The 14,754-nt window shown below is 46.4% G+C and overlaps 1 protein-coding gene across 1 annotated transcript in view; it reads left to right on the top strand.

Moving 5' to 3' along the window:
- Positions 1–2,344: 2,344 nt before the first annotated feature.
- The window catches only part of PTPN11 (protein tyrosine phosphatase non-receptor type 11), a gene marked incomplete at both ends in the record, with an annotated part of 54,388 nt that continues 41,978 nt past the window's right edge, over positions 2,345–14,754 (top strand). Inside the window, 3 exons of the mRNA XM_080717764.1 lie at positions 2,345–2,377; positions 12,554–12,657; positions 12,964–13,086. Coding sequence (XP_080573890.1) covers positions 2,345–2,377; positions 12,554–12,657; positions 12,964–13,086 — 260 coding nt within the window. The remainder of the gene's footprint in view (positions 2,378–12,553; positions 12,658–12,963; positions 13,087–14,754) is intronic.

A 14,754-nucleotide genomic window follows, 5' to 3' on the forward strand; every position in this document is an offset into this window, starting at 1 on the left:
CAATTTGCCAAGGCTAGTTGTGAGCCTATGATCCTCCTGTCTCAGCTTCTCAAGTATTGGGATTTATAGGCATGTGCCACCATGCCTGTTCCCCCCCCCCCCTTCAATGCCTTCTTTTATTTTTATTTTTGCTTTTTTTTGTGTGTGTGTGTGGTGTTGGGGATTGAACCCAGGGGTATTCTACCTCTGAGCTATACCTCAGCCCTATTTCATTTTGAGATAGGGATTCACTCATTTGCTGAGGCTGACCTCAAACCTGTGATCCTCCTGTCTCAGCCTCCCAGATACTGAGATTATAGGCATGCACCACTACCACCCCCTCTTTTTTTTCCCCTCATGTCTTTTAGATTTAATTTAGCTTTTTGGCGGCCATGGAGGATGAGGCCAAGGGTTCACACAGACCACATAGTTACCACTCTGCCACCCAGTTACCACTCCCACTCCCCCTCTCCTCGGTGTCTTTTTTTTGGGGTTACTGTGGGTGGAATCCAGAGGCATTCCACCACTGAGCTCCACCCCTAGGCCGATTTTCTTTATTATTGGGAAACAAGGTCTCACAAGGTTGCTGACGCCTTCCTAAATTGCCAACGCTGGCTTTGAACCTGTGATCCTCCTGTCTTAGCTTCTCAGTACTGGGATTACAAGTGTGCGCCACCACACCCGGCTTTTGTTTTTTTGAGGGTCTTTTTGGAACCAGGGATTGAACCCAGGGGTTGCACCTGCACGGCAGGCGCTTTGCCACTGCGCTACACCCCAGCTCTCCCCAGTGTCTTTAGGCTTCATTTGCCACAAAAATCAGTTCAGCCGACAGCTGTGTATTAAGTGCCTCTGTGTACATGGTGAAGGCTGAACATTTGTCTCGTCCTGTCGATAGACTCAGGTGGAGTCATACTGATAGACCTTTCCCCCTTTTCAGGTAACACAGGTGTCTCAACGTTACGGTTTTTGTTAGGTTGGTATGCAGTCTAATCTCTATCAGAGTTTTTGCTAGGTAGGAGGTATGTGGGGGGCAGAGGTGTACGGACTCTTTTTGCCTCAGTACCTTATATTCCAAGTGCTTATAACCCTTGAGGCCAGCCCCGTAAATGTGCACGCATTCGCCATTCTTCACTACCTTCCCCAGCCTAATCTCAGGGGTGAATTAATCCTGACTGCTACTTGCAGTGGTAAGCACGCTGCCAATTGCAAAATTGCCAGTGAACAGAAATATTAGACATATAATAAGCGAAAAGATTTTAGTAATTAAGCTGGGCGTGCTAATGCATGCTGGTCATCCCAGCATTCGGGAGGCTGCGACAGGAGGACCACGGTTTGCAGACAGTGAGGCCCTTTGCAACTCAGTGAGACCCTGTTTCAAAATAAAGAATAAAAAATAGGGCCGGGGTGTAGCTTGGAGGTAGAATGCCCCTGGGTTCCATCCCCAGTATCCCCCCCAAAAAAAAAAAAAAAGATTTTAGTAATTACAAATGCTTTCTAAAAAACTAACTAAGGAAGGAGAGTTTGGAATATATTAAAAGCTCAAGGAGTTCAAGTAAGGAATGGGAATTTCAGTTTTTAATTATGCAGTCTTTGGAATAAGGTAGCCATAAGCCGGGTGTGGTGGCGCACGCTTGTAATCCCCGCACTTGGGAGGCTGAGACAGGAGGATCATACAAGTTCGAAGCCAGCCTCAGCTACTTAGTGAGGCTCTCAGTAACTTAGTGAGACCCTGTTTACAAATAAAGTATAAAAATGGGTCTGGGAGTATAGCCTGGAGAAAAGCCCCTGGGTCCCATCCCCAGTACCACACACACACACACACACACACACACACACACACACACAATAGTGATAGCTCCAGAGTTGTAAAGAAGTGAAGTGTGTGAAATGCAGTGTAACCCAAGGCCACCTACATCAGAATGGCCTGTGTGAATAACATAATCACACTTGAGAGCCGTCCATCCTGTATGACAGCCACCCGTAATAATAACTGTCACGACAGTGGAGACTAGTGCTTATTAAGCCCGTCCTCTGTCCAGCCTGTGGGGCAAATGGTGGTTACCAAGTTTCCCTGAAGATAACAAGTCTCATCTGTTTGCTTTTAATAACAGGATAGGTATAATTATAAGTTGTAAATGAAATAATGCAGCTTATTTAATAAAAGGGTAGGGCGCTGCTCACCTGCCTTATCTCCCGTTGCTGAGCCTGCCGATGGGTGGAGGTGGGCTCGCCGGCCTCTCCTGGCCGCAGAAGGCTGCGGAAGCTGCCTGAACGGTGCCTCTCCACCCTCGGCATCAGCAGGGCCCAGGAAGTGTTACTCTGTGAAATATGCTGGCTGAGAACACGTAGTTACAAGACCATCGGAATGCCAGTGTCACCTGGAGATAAAAAGCAGAAGGTAATGGTTAGAAGTTTGATTTCAGACAGGTGTCATGGCGCAGGCCCGTATTCCCAGTACTTGGGAGGCTGAGACAGGAGGATCATAGGTTCAAAGCCAGCTTCTAGCGAGGCTCTCAGCAACTTAAAATAAAATTGGGGTGTACTTCAGAGATAGAATGCCCTGGGTTCAATCTTCAGCCACATGCATGCGTGCATACGCGCGCGCGCGCGCGCGCGCGCACACACACACACACACACACACACACAGAGTTTGATTTTCTGAGTTTTACTTTGCATACTGGCACATGGCAAAACATTCACTACATATAGCTGTGATTTTAATCAGACATCATGTATAGCAGCCAATATATTAACTTTTTCTTGTCATCAGGACTGGTTCATAATTGCTGAAAGAAATATAAGCACAGAGAAGTCATATTTGTTATAATTTATTTTTATAGTTGAGGTTTTAAACATGTATAAGGTTTTAAATTTTATTATTTATAAATATTTGTGTGTGTGCGCGTGTGTCTGTCTGTCCCCCCTCTCCACTCAGAATTGAACCCATTCAATCCCAAGAGATTCATTCATTCTACATCCGAGCTGTACCCCAGCCCTTTTTAAAAATTTTATTTATTTATTTTTGCGGTCATGGGGATTGGACCCAGAGGCGTTCTACCTCTGAGCTATATCCCAGCCCTATTTTACTTTTATTTTGAAACAGGTTTCTCACTAGGTTGATGAGTGTTCAATCTTCAGCCTCTCAAGTACTCAGAGTACTCAGCCTCTCAAGTACTGGGATTATAGGTGTGTGCCACCATGCCTGCCTTATTTATTTATTTATTTATTTATTTATTTATTGGTACTGGAGGTGGGACCCACGGACTTTTCTACCTCTGGGCTATTCTCCCAGACCTGTTTTTTATACTTTATTTTGAAACAGGGTCTCACTAAGTTGCTGAGAGCCTCACTAAGTATCAGGCTGGCTTTGAACCTGTGCGATCCTCCTGTCTCAGCCTCCCAATCGCTGGGATTACAAGCGTGCGCCACCATGCCTGGCTGGCATTTAAAAAAAAAAAACAAACCCTTCCCTCATAAAGTAGAAAAGATTTCTCTCTTTCTGAGTTGAGATGGGGTTTCTTACTATGTTGCCTAGGCTGGCCTTGAACTCTTATTTTGAAATAGGGTCTCATGCCGGTCACGTGGTGGCTTGTAATCCCAACATTTGGAAGGCTGAGCCTGGAGGATCGTGGTTCGCAGACAGCCTCAGCTATTTAGTGAGGCTCTCCGCAACTTAGTGAGACCCTGTTTCAAAATAAAGAATAAAAATCAGGGCAGGGGGTGTAGCCCAGAGGTTAAATGCCCCTGGGTTCCATCCCCAGACCCGCAAAAAAAAAAAAAAAAAAAAAAAGAAATAGGGTCTCAGTGAATTGTGGAGGGCCTATTAAGTAGATGAAACTGTTCCCAGACTGTCTCAGCCTTGGAAGTACTGGGATTACAAGCATACGCCACCACGCATGGCTTCTATTTTATTTTCATTTGAAACAGGGCCTCAGTAAGTTGAGGGCTTTGTCACGGTGCTGAGGCTGGCCTTCAGCCTGTGATTCTCCTGTCTCAGCTTCCCGAGTACTGCGATTCCAGGCATTGTAATGGTTTACTGGAGCAGTTTTCCTTTTTCTTGTGGTACTGGGGATTGAACTCAGAAGCATTCTACCTCTGAGTTACACCTCCAGCCCAATTTTATTTTTCATTTGGAAACAAGGTCTCACTAATTTGCTGAGAGCCTCACTAAGTAGCTGAGGCTGGCTTTGAACCTGCAGTCCTCCTGTCTCAGCCTCCCAACTGGGATTACAAGTGTGTGTCACCATTCCTGGCTTTAATGGTTTTCTAGTGGCTGGAAATAAACTTAGGTCTGAAGGTGAAACTCTGAAGGTTGGTTTATGCTAAGCATTTTTTTTTGCGGTACTGGTGATGGAATCCAGGAGCTTTCTACCTCTGAGCTATACCCCCAGCCCTATTTTTTTTTTTCTTTACTTTGAAACGGGGTCTTATTGAGTTGCAAAAGACCTCACTAAGAAGTAGCTGAGGCTGTCTGAGAACCATGATCCTCCTGTCCTTTTTTTTTTTGGTGGTACTGGGGTTCCTGGAAACACTTCTACCTCCGGGCTACACTCCCAGACACCTATTTTTTTTTTTTTTTTGGTATTTTTTTATTTGGAAACAGGGTCTCTTAAGCAAGTGAGGCTGGCTTCGAACCTGTGCGATCGTCCTGTCTCTGCCTCCCAAGCGCGGGGATGACAAGCGTGCCCACCACGCCCGGCTCATGATCCTCCTGTCTTAAACCCCCAAATGCTGGGATTACAAGCGTGCGCCACCACACCAGGCTTGATGAGCATTTTTTTTGGGTATTAACTTATTTCCACAGCTCAACAGTGCTATGAGTTGTCAGTTCCTAAGCGTGGCAGGAAACCCAGAAGCCATAATGGAAAAACCGGATAAATTTAACTATGTCACGATGAACTTCTGCAGGAAAAAAATAACACAAAGTAGAAAGGGACAAAAAAAAAAAACCAGCTAAGACAAATATTTGCCATACTTATAACAAAGGACCGTTTTCTGGTTCTATCGAGAGTGCCTACAAATCAATAGGGAAAAAATTTAGTAGGAAATGAGCAGGGCCAAACTGACATCTCAGGAGAGGAAAAACAAGAGGTTAAAAAACACGAGAACGAGCCAGGCCTGGTGGTGGCCGCTTGTAATCCCGGCATTCGGGAGGCTGGAACGGGAGGGTGCGGGTTCCCAGACAGCCTCAGCTACTTAGACCCCCGCAGCTGAGAGAGAACCTGTTTCAAAATAAAGAATTAGAAAGTAGGGCTGGGGATGTAGCTCAGAGATAGAACACCCCTGGGTCCCATCCCCAGTATCGCAAAAAAACAAACACAAAAACCAGGACATGAAAATGTTCATTCTTACAGAGAAATGCAAATGTAAATGAAACCATTTCCCATTACTCATATAGACACGGGCCAACTGGTTTGGTGATGCGTGTAGTACAGGCAGAATGAGGGAGGATTGGATTTCACATACAGTTCTTGCTGAGCCTTCTTTTGAGGGCCATTTGGCACTTTCTCTTCCTTTTTCTTTTCTTTTTTCTTTTTTTCGGTACTGGGGATTGAACCGCGAGCATTCTACCCCCAGCTATCCCAGCCCTTTTTTACTTTGAAGCAGGGTCTCACTAAGTTGCTAAGGACCTCAAGTTGCTAACGCTAACCTTGAACCTGCGCTCCTCCTGTCGTAGCCTCCCAAGTACTGGTCTGTCGATCTGCACTACTCTAATTTGGCAATATTTATAAAAAAAAAAAAATTAGCTGAGTGTGGAAGGCTGAGAAAGGAAGATTGCAGATTGGAGGCCAGCCTCAGCAATGTAGCAAGACTCAGCGACCTGTGAGACCTATGAGACCATGTTTCAAAATAAAAAGGGAAGTGGAGATGGAAGCAAAATATAGCTTGGAGGTAGAAAGCCTCTTGGTTCAACCTTCAAAAACATACATATAAGTAAAGCTATTTATTTATTTATTTATTTATTTATTTATTTATTTATTTTGTGGTACTGGGGATTAGACCAGGGGGTATTTGGCCTCTGAGCTACACTTCCAATCCTATTTTATTTTATTTTATTTTATTTTTTGTAGTACTGGAGATGGAACCCAGGGGCATTCTACCTCCAAGCTACACCCCCCAGGCCCTATTTTTTATTCTTTATTTTGAACTGAGTTACCAAGGGCCTCACTAAGTAGCTGAGGCTGACCTCAAACCTGCCATCCTCCTGTCTCAGTCTCCCAAGTACTGGAATTACAAGCGTGTGCCACCATGCCTGGCTAGAACCCTTTTTATTTTTTTCTTGGTACTGGGGGTGGAACCCACGGGCTTTTCTACTTCCGAGCTATATTCCCAGACCTATTTTTTTATACTTTATTTGGAAACAGGGTCTCACTAAGTTGTGGAGAGCCTCACTAAGTAGTTGAGGCTGGCCTCAAACCTGCGATACTCCAGTCTCCGCCTCCCAAGTGTTGGGATTACAAGCATGCGCCACCACGCCTGGCTAGAACCCATTTTTAAAAAAGAAAGAAATGGCCGGGCGTGGTGGCCCAACTTTGTAATCACCCCCTTCTTGGGAGGCGGAGACAGGAGGATCGTGCTGGTTCGAAGCCAGCCTTGCTGGCCTAAGAGACCCTGTTTCCAAATAAAATATAAAATAGGTCTGGGAGTGTAGCCTGGAGGCAGAAAGGGTTCCATCCCCAGTACCACCACCACCACCAAAAACAAAAAAGACAGTGGCAGCACTCTGGGAACAGATGATGGGGTAGGTGACCGGCTTAAAGTGTAGCAGCTGCCGAGATTGCAGTGTTTCTCTTAATGAGTAATAATGAGCAGGCAGGATGGTGGGAGAGCAGCAGCAGTGAGGTCTCTGCTTTCCCTGGAGAGGAGACACAGAGTTTTTCCCTTCAGTGATAGATAATTGTAGGCTTGAGGATACTTTTGCAATGCTACAAGATTGCCATCACTATGATTTAAAAGTAATTAGAATCAGATTACAATTTGAAGCAGTGTTTCTACCTGCAAATATCTAAAGTAGGCAAAGGGCCAAAGACAGAGAGCAGAAAGCCCCAAATTGAAAGCCGTCTGCAAGTGGGAGACCAAAGCTGCGCTCCAGTGTTCAATAACGATCAAGTCCCCCAATTAATGGCGGAGTCAGATGGAATAAAAACAAATCCGATTGCATTCTGCGTAGAAAAGACAACGTTGACACACAAAGCAGCAAAGGAGAAATCACACAAGCACGGGCAAAAGAGGACTTGGTGGTACCAATAGTATATGCCGGTAAGATTCGAGGTGGAGTGTTAAATAATTGTTTATATAATACCGGATTAATTTCATTTTGCTGAAAGGTACGATCTGTGATGGAATATACGTAATCTTTTTATGCATTGAATAAGGTAACAAGCAAGTAAGCTATAATAGTTGTATGGCTCTTTTACACACATTAACCCATTGATTCTCACATACTTTGAAGTAGGCACGATTATTATCATCCGCGTTTTGTGGAGAAAAACACTCAGGTAAGCAGGATGTAGCGGCACACACTTGTAATCCCAGTGGTTCGGAGGCTGAGACAGGAGGATAGCACATTCAAGGCCAGCCTCAGCAATTTAGTGGGACCCTCTGCAATTTAGTGAGATACTGTTTCAAAATAAAAAATAGCCCAGTGTGGTGGCTCACACTTGTAACCCTAGCATTTCGGAGGCTGAGATAGGAGGATCGTGGTTTGAGGACAGCCTCAGCTGCTTAGTGTAACTCAGTGAGACCCTGTTTCAAAAATAAAGAATAAAAATAGGACTGGGAGTGTAGCTTGGAGGTAGAATGCTTCTGGGTTCCAGCCATCCCCAGTTCCACTAAATAAATAAATAAACAAGCAAATAAACAAACAAATAAATAAGGCTGCGGGTATAGCTCATGGAAGAACCTCCCTGAAAGATGGCAATATTGGTTTTGTTCTGTGATCTTTCCGCTTCGATGATGCAGACAGGGCTTTAGCTCTGCCTCTTATTTCCTGTTCTAGAGATTTAACCAAAGGCCTCGCTCCTGCTGTGTAAGCTCTCTCCCACTGAACTACATCCCCAAGTCTTTAAAAGTTTTTATTTTATTTTGTGTGGTCCTGGGGATTAAACCCAGGGGCATTCTATTTCCTAGCCATACCCCAAGCCTATTTTGCTTTTTATTTGGAAACAGGATCTCACTAAGTTGCTGAGGCTGGCTGTGAACCTGTGATCTTCCTGTCAGCTTCCCAGGTGCTGGGATTACAGGTTTGTGACACGGTGCCTGGCTTGTGTAATTTTTATTTAATTTAAAGGCATTCCACCTCTGAGCTGTGTCCCCAGACCTACTTTATTTGTATTTGGAAACAGAGTCTTATTAGGTTGCTGCGAGTGTGGCTACTTGCTGAGGCTGTCCTCAGACCTTCAATCTTCCCGGCTCAACTTTCCAAGAACTGGATTCCAAGTGTGCGCCACCATGCCCAGCTTGTTTAATTTTATTAAAAATGTTTTCGGCAGCTACTTAGTGAGGCTTTCAGCAACTTAGTGAGACCCTGTTTCCAAATAAAGTGTAAAAAAAAAGGTCTGGGAGTACAGCCCGGAGGTAGAAAGCCTCTGGGTTCCACCCCCAGTACCACCAAAATAAATAAATAAATAAATAAATAAATAAATAAATAAATAAATTGAAATGTTTTGGGGGTGCTGGCGATTGAACCAGGGCTCCACTCCTGCTAACCACGTGCCCTAACCGAACCTATTACTGCTCAGCTCCCTTCGTTATTGAGAGAGGGATGAGAAGATAGGGATTGGCAGTTCCCATTGTCTTTGGCTACCGAAGTCCAGGCGCTGTCTGGGCATTATTACACGATATTACATGACATTGGCGATGTTAGCTCACTTGACCTTTGGCAGCTCTGTGACATAGGTACTGTCACTTCCCCGCTTTATTAGGTGACTCGGTAGAGAGGGTAAATAACTGGCCTGGGCTCAGCGCTGGGATTTGAACCCAGAGCGTCTGCATCAGTGCCCTTGTTCCCATCCGTAAGGTTTTGCTACTGCAAGATTTTCACCCAGTGGAGGATTGTCATGTGCGCGTGTGTGCGCACGTGTGTTCTGACGCTTGGACCCAGTGTCATTGTACCTTCAAGTTACACCCCAGAGCCCAGTTTTCTTATTTACAGTCTCACTAGGCGGGTGAGAGTTTCGCTAGTTGTCGAGGCTGACTTCGGCCCTGTGTCCTCCTGTCTCGGCCTCCCAAGTCCAGGGTTTACAGATGTGCGCCGCCGTGCCTGGCCTGTCTCCTTGTTTTTTAGAAACCAGAACCTCATAAACCCATTATCTGAAAGATTTCGCCTCCAATCCTGTATTACACAACCATTCGGTTCTCTATTTTTTCGCATGGTAGAAGGCGTACTTAGCTTTAGAGTGTCACGCCAAGGTAGCAAAGTTGTTTTGAAGCCAAAAGTGAAAGAGATTTGACATTTTAATTAGCCTATGTGGGTAGACAAATGAGTAATGTAAGAGTTGTATTAAACTTCTTGAAAAATTACAAATGCTATGTCTTTCTGGTTTCCTAAGGCTCCGGCACCCAGGTGGGAACCACACGTCAAAGAAGCTGTGGACTAGAGTTCTGCTTTCGCTTTTATGTTGGGTGGTTGAAGTAACCATTCTGAATGCACACATATTGGATGCTGGATTAATAGTATCAAATAAATTGGGCCTCGTGATGGACATCTGGAATTCCAGAATTGGGAGGCTGAGACAGGAGGATTTCAGGTTCTTTTTTTTTTTTTTTTTTTCAGGTCTGGGGATGGGACCCAGGGGCATTTGACCTCTGAGCTACACCCCCTGCCCTATTTTTATTCTCTATTTGGAGACCGGTCTCACTAAGTTGCAGAGGGCCTCACTAAGTAGCTGAGGCTGTCCGCGAACTGTGATTCTCCAGTCTCAGCTTCCAATGCTGGGATTACAAGCGTGCGCTACCATGCCCGGCTGGATTTCAGGTTCTTAGTGAGGCCCTCTGCAATTTAGTGAGACCTTGTTTCAAAAAAAAAAAAAGCTGGGCTTGGTGGCGCACGCTTGTAATTTCAGCATTCGGGAGGCTGAGACTGGAGGATGTGGTTCACGGACAGCCTCAGCTACTTAGTGAGGCCCTCTGCAACTCAGTGAGACCCTATTTCAAAATAAAGAATAAAAAATAGGGCAGGGGATGTAGCTCAGAGGTCAAATGCCTCTGGGTTCCATCCCCAGACCCGCTAAAAATAAAAATAAAAAATAAGAAATAAAATGTAAAGAATAAAAAAAGGATAAAATGGAGCTGGAGGTGTAACTCAAAGGTAACTGGGTCCCATCCCCAGTACCGCAAAAGAAAAAAAAATTTTTTTTAGTTAATGCAGATAGCAGGAATGTCAAAATCAGACTGGTTTGGGGTTCTTGTCCTTTCTCATTATTGTCAAAACAGTCTTGTATTTATTATGATTTTCAATAATAATGCCTAACATTTATTGCTTTCTATGTACCAGACACTCAAATGACTATTAGGAAATAATACTACTAGTCATATATATGATAATATTCTCATATTTCATGTGTACTGGGTTTAACACTTATTTTTCTCTCGCATTGTTCGCACATTTCCCCACACAGTACTTTCAACCTATTTGCCCCAAACCCAGGAGTTATTCTTATTTCCTTCTTTCTTCCCGTCCGTCCGCATGTGTACTCCAGAAGCAAACCTATTGGCTGTGGCAGGTGTAGACCTCCTTGGACTCCTCCTCACGCTTCCTGGTGCTGCCCTGGGTCCTAAACACCGTCATGTCCTGCCTGGGTTATTTTATTTTATTTTTTTATTTTTATTTTTTTTGCGGGTCTGGGGATGGAACCCAGGGGCATTTGACCTCCGGGCTACACCCCCTGCCCTATTTTTTTATTCTTTATTTTGAAACCGGGTCTCACTGAGTTGCAGAGGGCCTCACTAAGTAGCTGAGGCTGTCCGCGAACCGCGATCTTCCAGGTCTCAGCCTCCCGAATGCTGGGATTACAAGCGTGCGCCACCACGCCCGGCTTCTGCCTGGGTTATAACAGTGGCTTCCGACTGCTCCGTGTGCTTCTGCACCTGTTTTTACACAGTAGTTTGAAGGGTCCTTTAGACATATAAATCAGATCAGCGGGTGTGGTGGTGCATGCCTATGATCACAGTACTTGGGAGGCTGAGACAGGAGGATGGCTGATTTGAGGACAGTCTTAGCAACATGAGACTCCCATCAACCTAGTGAGGCCCTGTTTCAAAATAAAAATCAAATAGAGCTGGGGTGTAGCTTCAAAGCAGAAGTTTTGCCTTAGTACTGGTGTGCTTCCCAGGACCGAAACAGAATCAAACAGTTACCCTGTCATCCAAAGATTGCACTTTTGGGTATATACAAAAAACCCACAAAAAACAAAAAACAAAACCTTATCTGCGTGGACGCTAAGTTTCCTTTTCCCCTGTGGGTTATAATCCTTCACGCTCTTGTTTATTTTGAGGTATGCGCTGTCCCTGCTTGGGCCAGTGGGCAGCCCTTCAAGTTGGCTCTTGTGCCCTGCCGACATGTTTCCGTTGGAATGCTTTCCTAATGGCGCACAATAAGATGTTCTTCTTTTTCGTAGGTACTGGGGATTGAGCCCGGGGACATGTTACCTCCAACCTACACCCCCAGCCCTTCTTTTAAAACAAGATTTTGCTAAGTTGCTGTGGCTGGCTTCGAACTGGTGACCCTTCTGTGTCTGCTTCCCAAGTACTGTGATTACAGGCGTGAGCCACCACGCCCGCACAGTAAGATGTTCTACGCCCATTTTCTTTCTCGTACTGCCTCAGTCCGGGAGTCAGACACTTCTCCAGAGAGCCAGTTCTTACTGGCGGATGGTAGTTAGACACAAAGATGAGGGTGTTGGGTCTGCTGATCGGAACTGGGGTGTCGTTTCCAAGGCTTGTCCTGTTCGTTCGTTCTTTCTTTCTTCCTTTTTTTGTGGAACTGGGGATGGAACCCAGAGGCATTGTACCTCCGAGCTACACCCCCAGCCCTGTTATTTATTTTTAATTTTGAAACAGGGTCTCACTGAGTTGCAAAGGTCTCACTAAGTAGCTGAGGCTGGCAGCAAGCTCCTGAATGCTGGGATGACAAGCGTGCGCCACCACGCCCGGCTCTCCAAGGCTTTTCCGAAGGAGCTAGGAACGTATGCACTTGTGTGTCTTCATCAATATGTATTCGTGCGCACATCCGCAGAAGCAGATATCCTGCTTCTCCGCCGCTGCTGCTGCTGCTGCTGCTGCTGCTGCTGGGGACTGAACCCAGGGCCGCGGGCACTGAGCACAGAGCCGGCCCCCAGCCCCATTTCCCTTTGAAAACCCATGCACACGCGCAGCAGTCGACACTCCTGTGTTTATTCTGGCTTCTCCTTTCTGTACTTGTGTCTCCCTCTCCAGCAGTGAGGACCTGGCTCCCTACCCTCTGTTTACTTATTGATTGAGCAGTTTGTTGACTTGCCTGCCCATCTCATCCGTGGTTTCCTGATCACGCGGCCAGCCGTTTTGGGCCGGTCCCACCACTGTGCTGTTTTAGCAGCCCCAGGCCCAGCCCCACTCATTGTGCCCCTTGTTAAATCTCCTTCGGCAACAAGATCTCCAGCACTTACACGGAAAGGGGGGGGCAGAAAAAAGCCTTGCTTTGTGGGTTTTTTGGGTGGGACACTAGGGATTGAACCCAGGGGCATTCTACCTCCAAGCTCCACCCCAGCCCTGTTTCATTTTTATTTAGAAACAGTCACTTTGGGATGTTGAGAGTTTTGCTCCATTGCTGAGGCTGGCCTCTGACCTGTGACCCTCCCATCTCAGCCTCCCAAGTACCGGGATTACAGGCATGGGCCGCTGCTCCCGGCTGCTCTGCACTTTTCTTAGCCTCTTTGCTCACAAGCAGCCTAGCTGTGATGGTGCGGTGCTGACAATCTCTGTGTTTCTTTGCCCCTCTTTTTCAAGATGGTTTCACCCCAATATCACCGGCGTGGAGGCAGAAAATCTACTGTTGACAAGAGGAGTCGATGGCAGTTTTTTGGCAAGGCCCAGTAAAAGTAACCCCGGCGACTTCACGCTTTCTGTTAGGTAAGTTGAAGGAGCAGAGGGAACGGGCGTGTTCTGGTAGCAGAAGCCGCACCCGCGCACTGGCTGGCCCGCTCCTGTGCGGGCTGGGGGCAGAGGCAGCGGGGCAGGACGGGTGGGGGCGGCCTCCACCCAGGGGCCCCCTCCGAAGCCGCTTCCTGCTTCCGCGAGGCTCGAACCCGGTTCCTGCGGTTCCCCTTTCCCTGCGGTTGCTCTCTCCATGGGAAAGGGCTCTGAAAGGGTTTCTTCGCTCCCTTTCCTTTGTCGAGAAGCAAAGCGCAGGAGGAAGCTTTGCGCCCTTTGTTCCCCCGCCCAGTCCCACTTCCTCCCGCTCTCCCCAGAGGAAGCCGGTCCAGCGCTTGCCCGACAGCTTTCCTGAACATGTTTTGAAACTCGCCGGCATTTGTACCCAGTCCCGACAATCTAAAGCTGGCTCGCGTGCTTTCCGAGTTCACGCAAATGGTTCCATACTGTATGTAACATTTTGCAGGGGTGTGTGTGTGTGTGTGTGTGTGTGTGTGTGTGTGTGTGTTACCAGGATTGAACCCAGTGTTCTACCTCTGAGGTATACTCCCAGTCTTTTTTATTTTTGTTTTGAAACCAGATCTTGCTATCTTGCTAGGTTGCTGTCTTTCTTTCTTTCTTTCTTTCTTTCTTTCTTTCTTTCTTTCTTTCTTTCTTTCTATTTTTGTGTGGTACTGGGGATGGAACCCAGAGGCATTCTACCTGTGAGCTACACCCCCAGCCCTATTTTTTATTCTTTATTTTGAAATAGGGCCTCAGTGAGTTGCAAAGGGCCTCACTAAGTAGTAGCTGGTGCCATCTGCGAACTTCAGCCCTCCGGCCTCAGCCTCCCGAGCGCTGGATGGCCAGCGGGGCCGCTCGGCTTGCGGAGTGTCTTTCTAAGCTGCTGTGAACCTGCAGTCCTGCTGGCTCCGCCTCCCGAGCGCTGGGGTAACAGGCTTGTGTCGCCGAGTCCTCCAGCTCATGTGCAACTTTCCTTGCGTCTGTGATACCGAGGAAGGAGGACGAGGCCTCTGCCACTGAGCGGCATCTCCAGCTCTTTTTGTTTTTTATTTTGGGACAGCCACAGAGCTGCCCAGGTCGTCTCTGAATTTGATCCTCCTGATTTAGCCTCCAGATCGCTGGGATTACAGGTTTGTGCCATTAATCCCGATTTATTTTGCAACTTTTTTTTGGTACTGGGGATTGAATCCAGGGGCATTCTACCTCTAAGCTACACTCCAAGCCCTATTTTATACTTTTTTAGAAACAGGGTCTCACTACGTTGATGAAAGTCTCACTACTTGCTGAGGCTGACCTTGAACCTGTGATCCTCCTGTCTCAGCCTCCCAAGTACTGGGATTACAAATGTGTGCCACTATGCCTAGCTATTTTGTAACTTTTGAAAAAAATTATTTTGAGTTCTGTGCTGGTACATATAGATTTAATTATTCATTCTGTGTGTGTGTGTTTTACTGGAGATTGACCGCAGATGCAATCTACCTCTGAGCTATACTCCCAGCCCTATTTTATTTTTAATCGGGGTCTTACTAGGTTGCTGAGGCTGTTTGTGTGTGTGTGAGATACTGAGGATGGAACCCAGGGGGCATTCTACCTCTTGAGCTACCCCCCCAGCCATATTTTAATTTTATTTGGAAACAGGCTCTC

The sequence above is a fragment of the Muscardinus avellanarius genome (assembly GCF_963383645.1).
Source record: "Muscardinus avellanarius genome assembly, chromosome: 21".
In the NCBI taxonomy this organism is placed as follows: Eukaryota; Metazoa; Chordata; class Mammalia; order Rodentia; family Gliridae; genus Muscardinus; species Muscardinus avellanarius.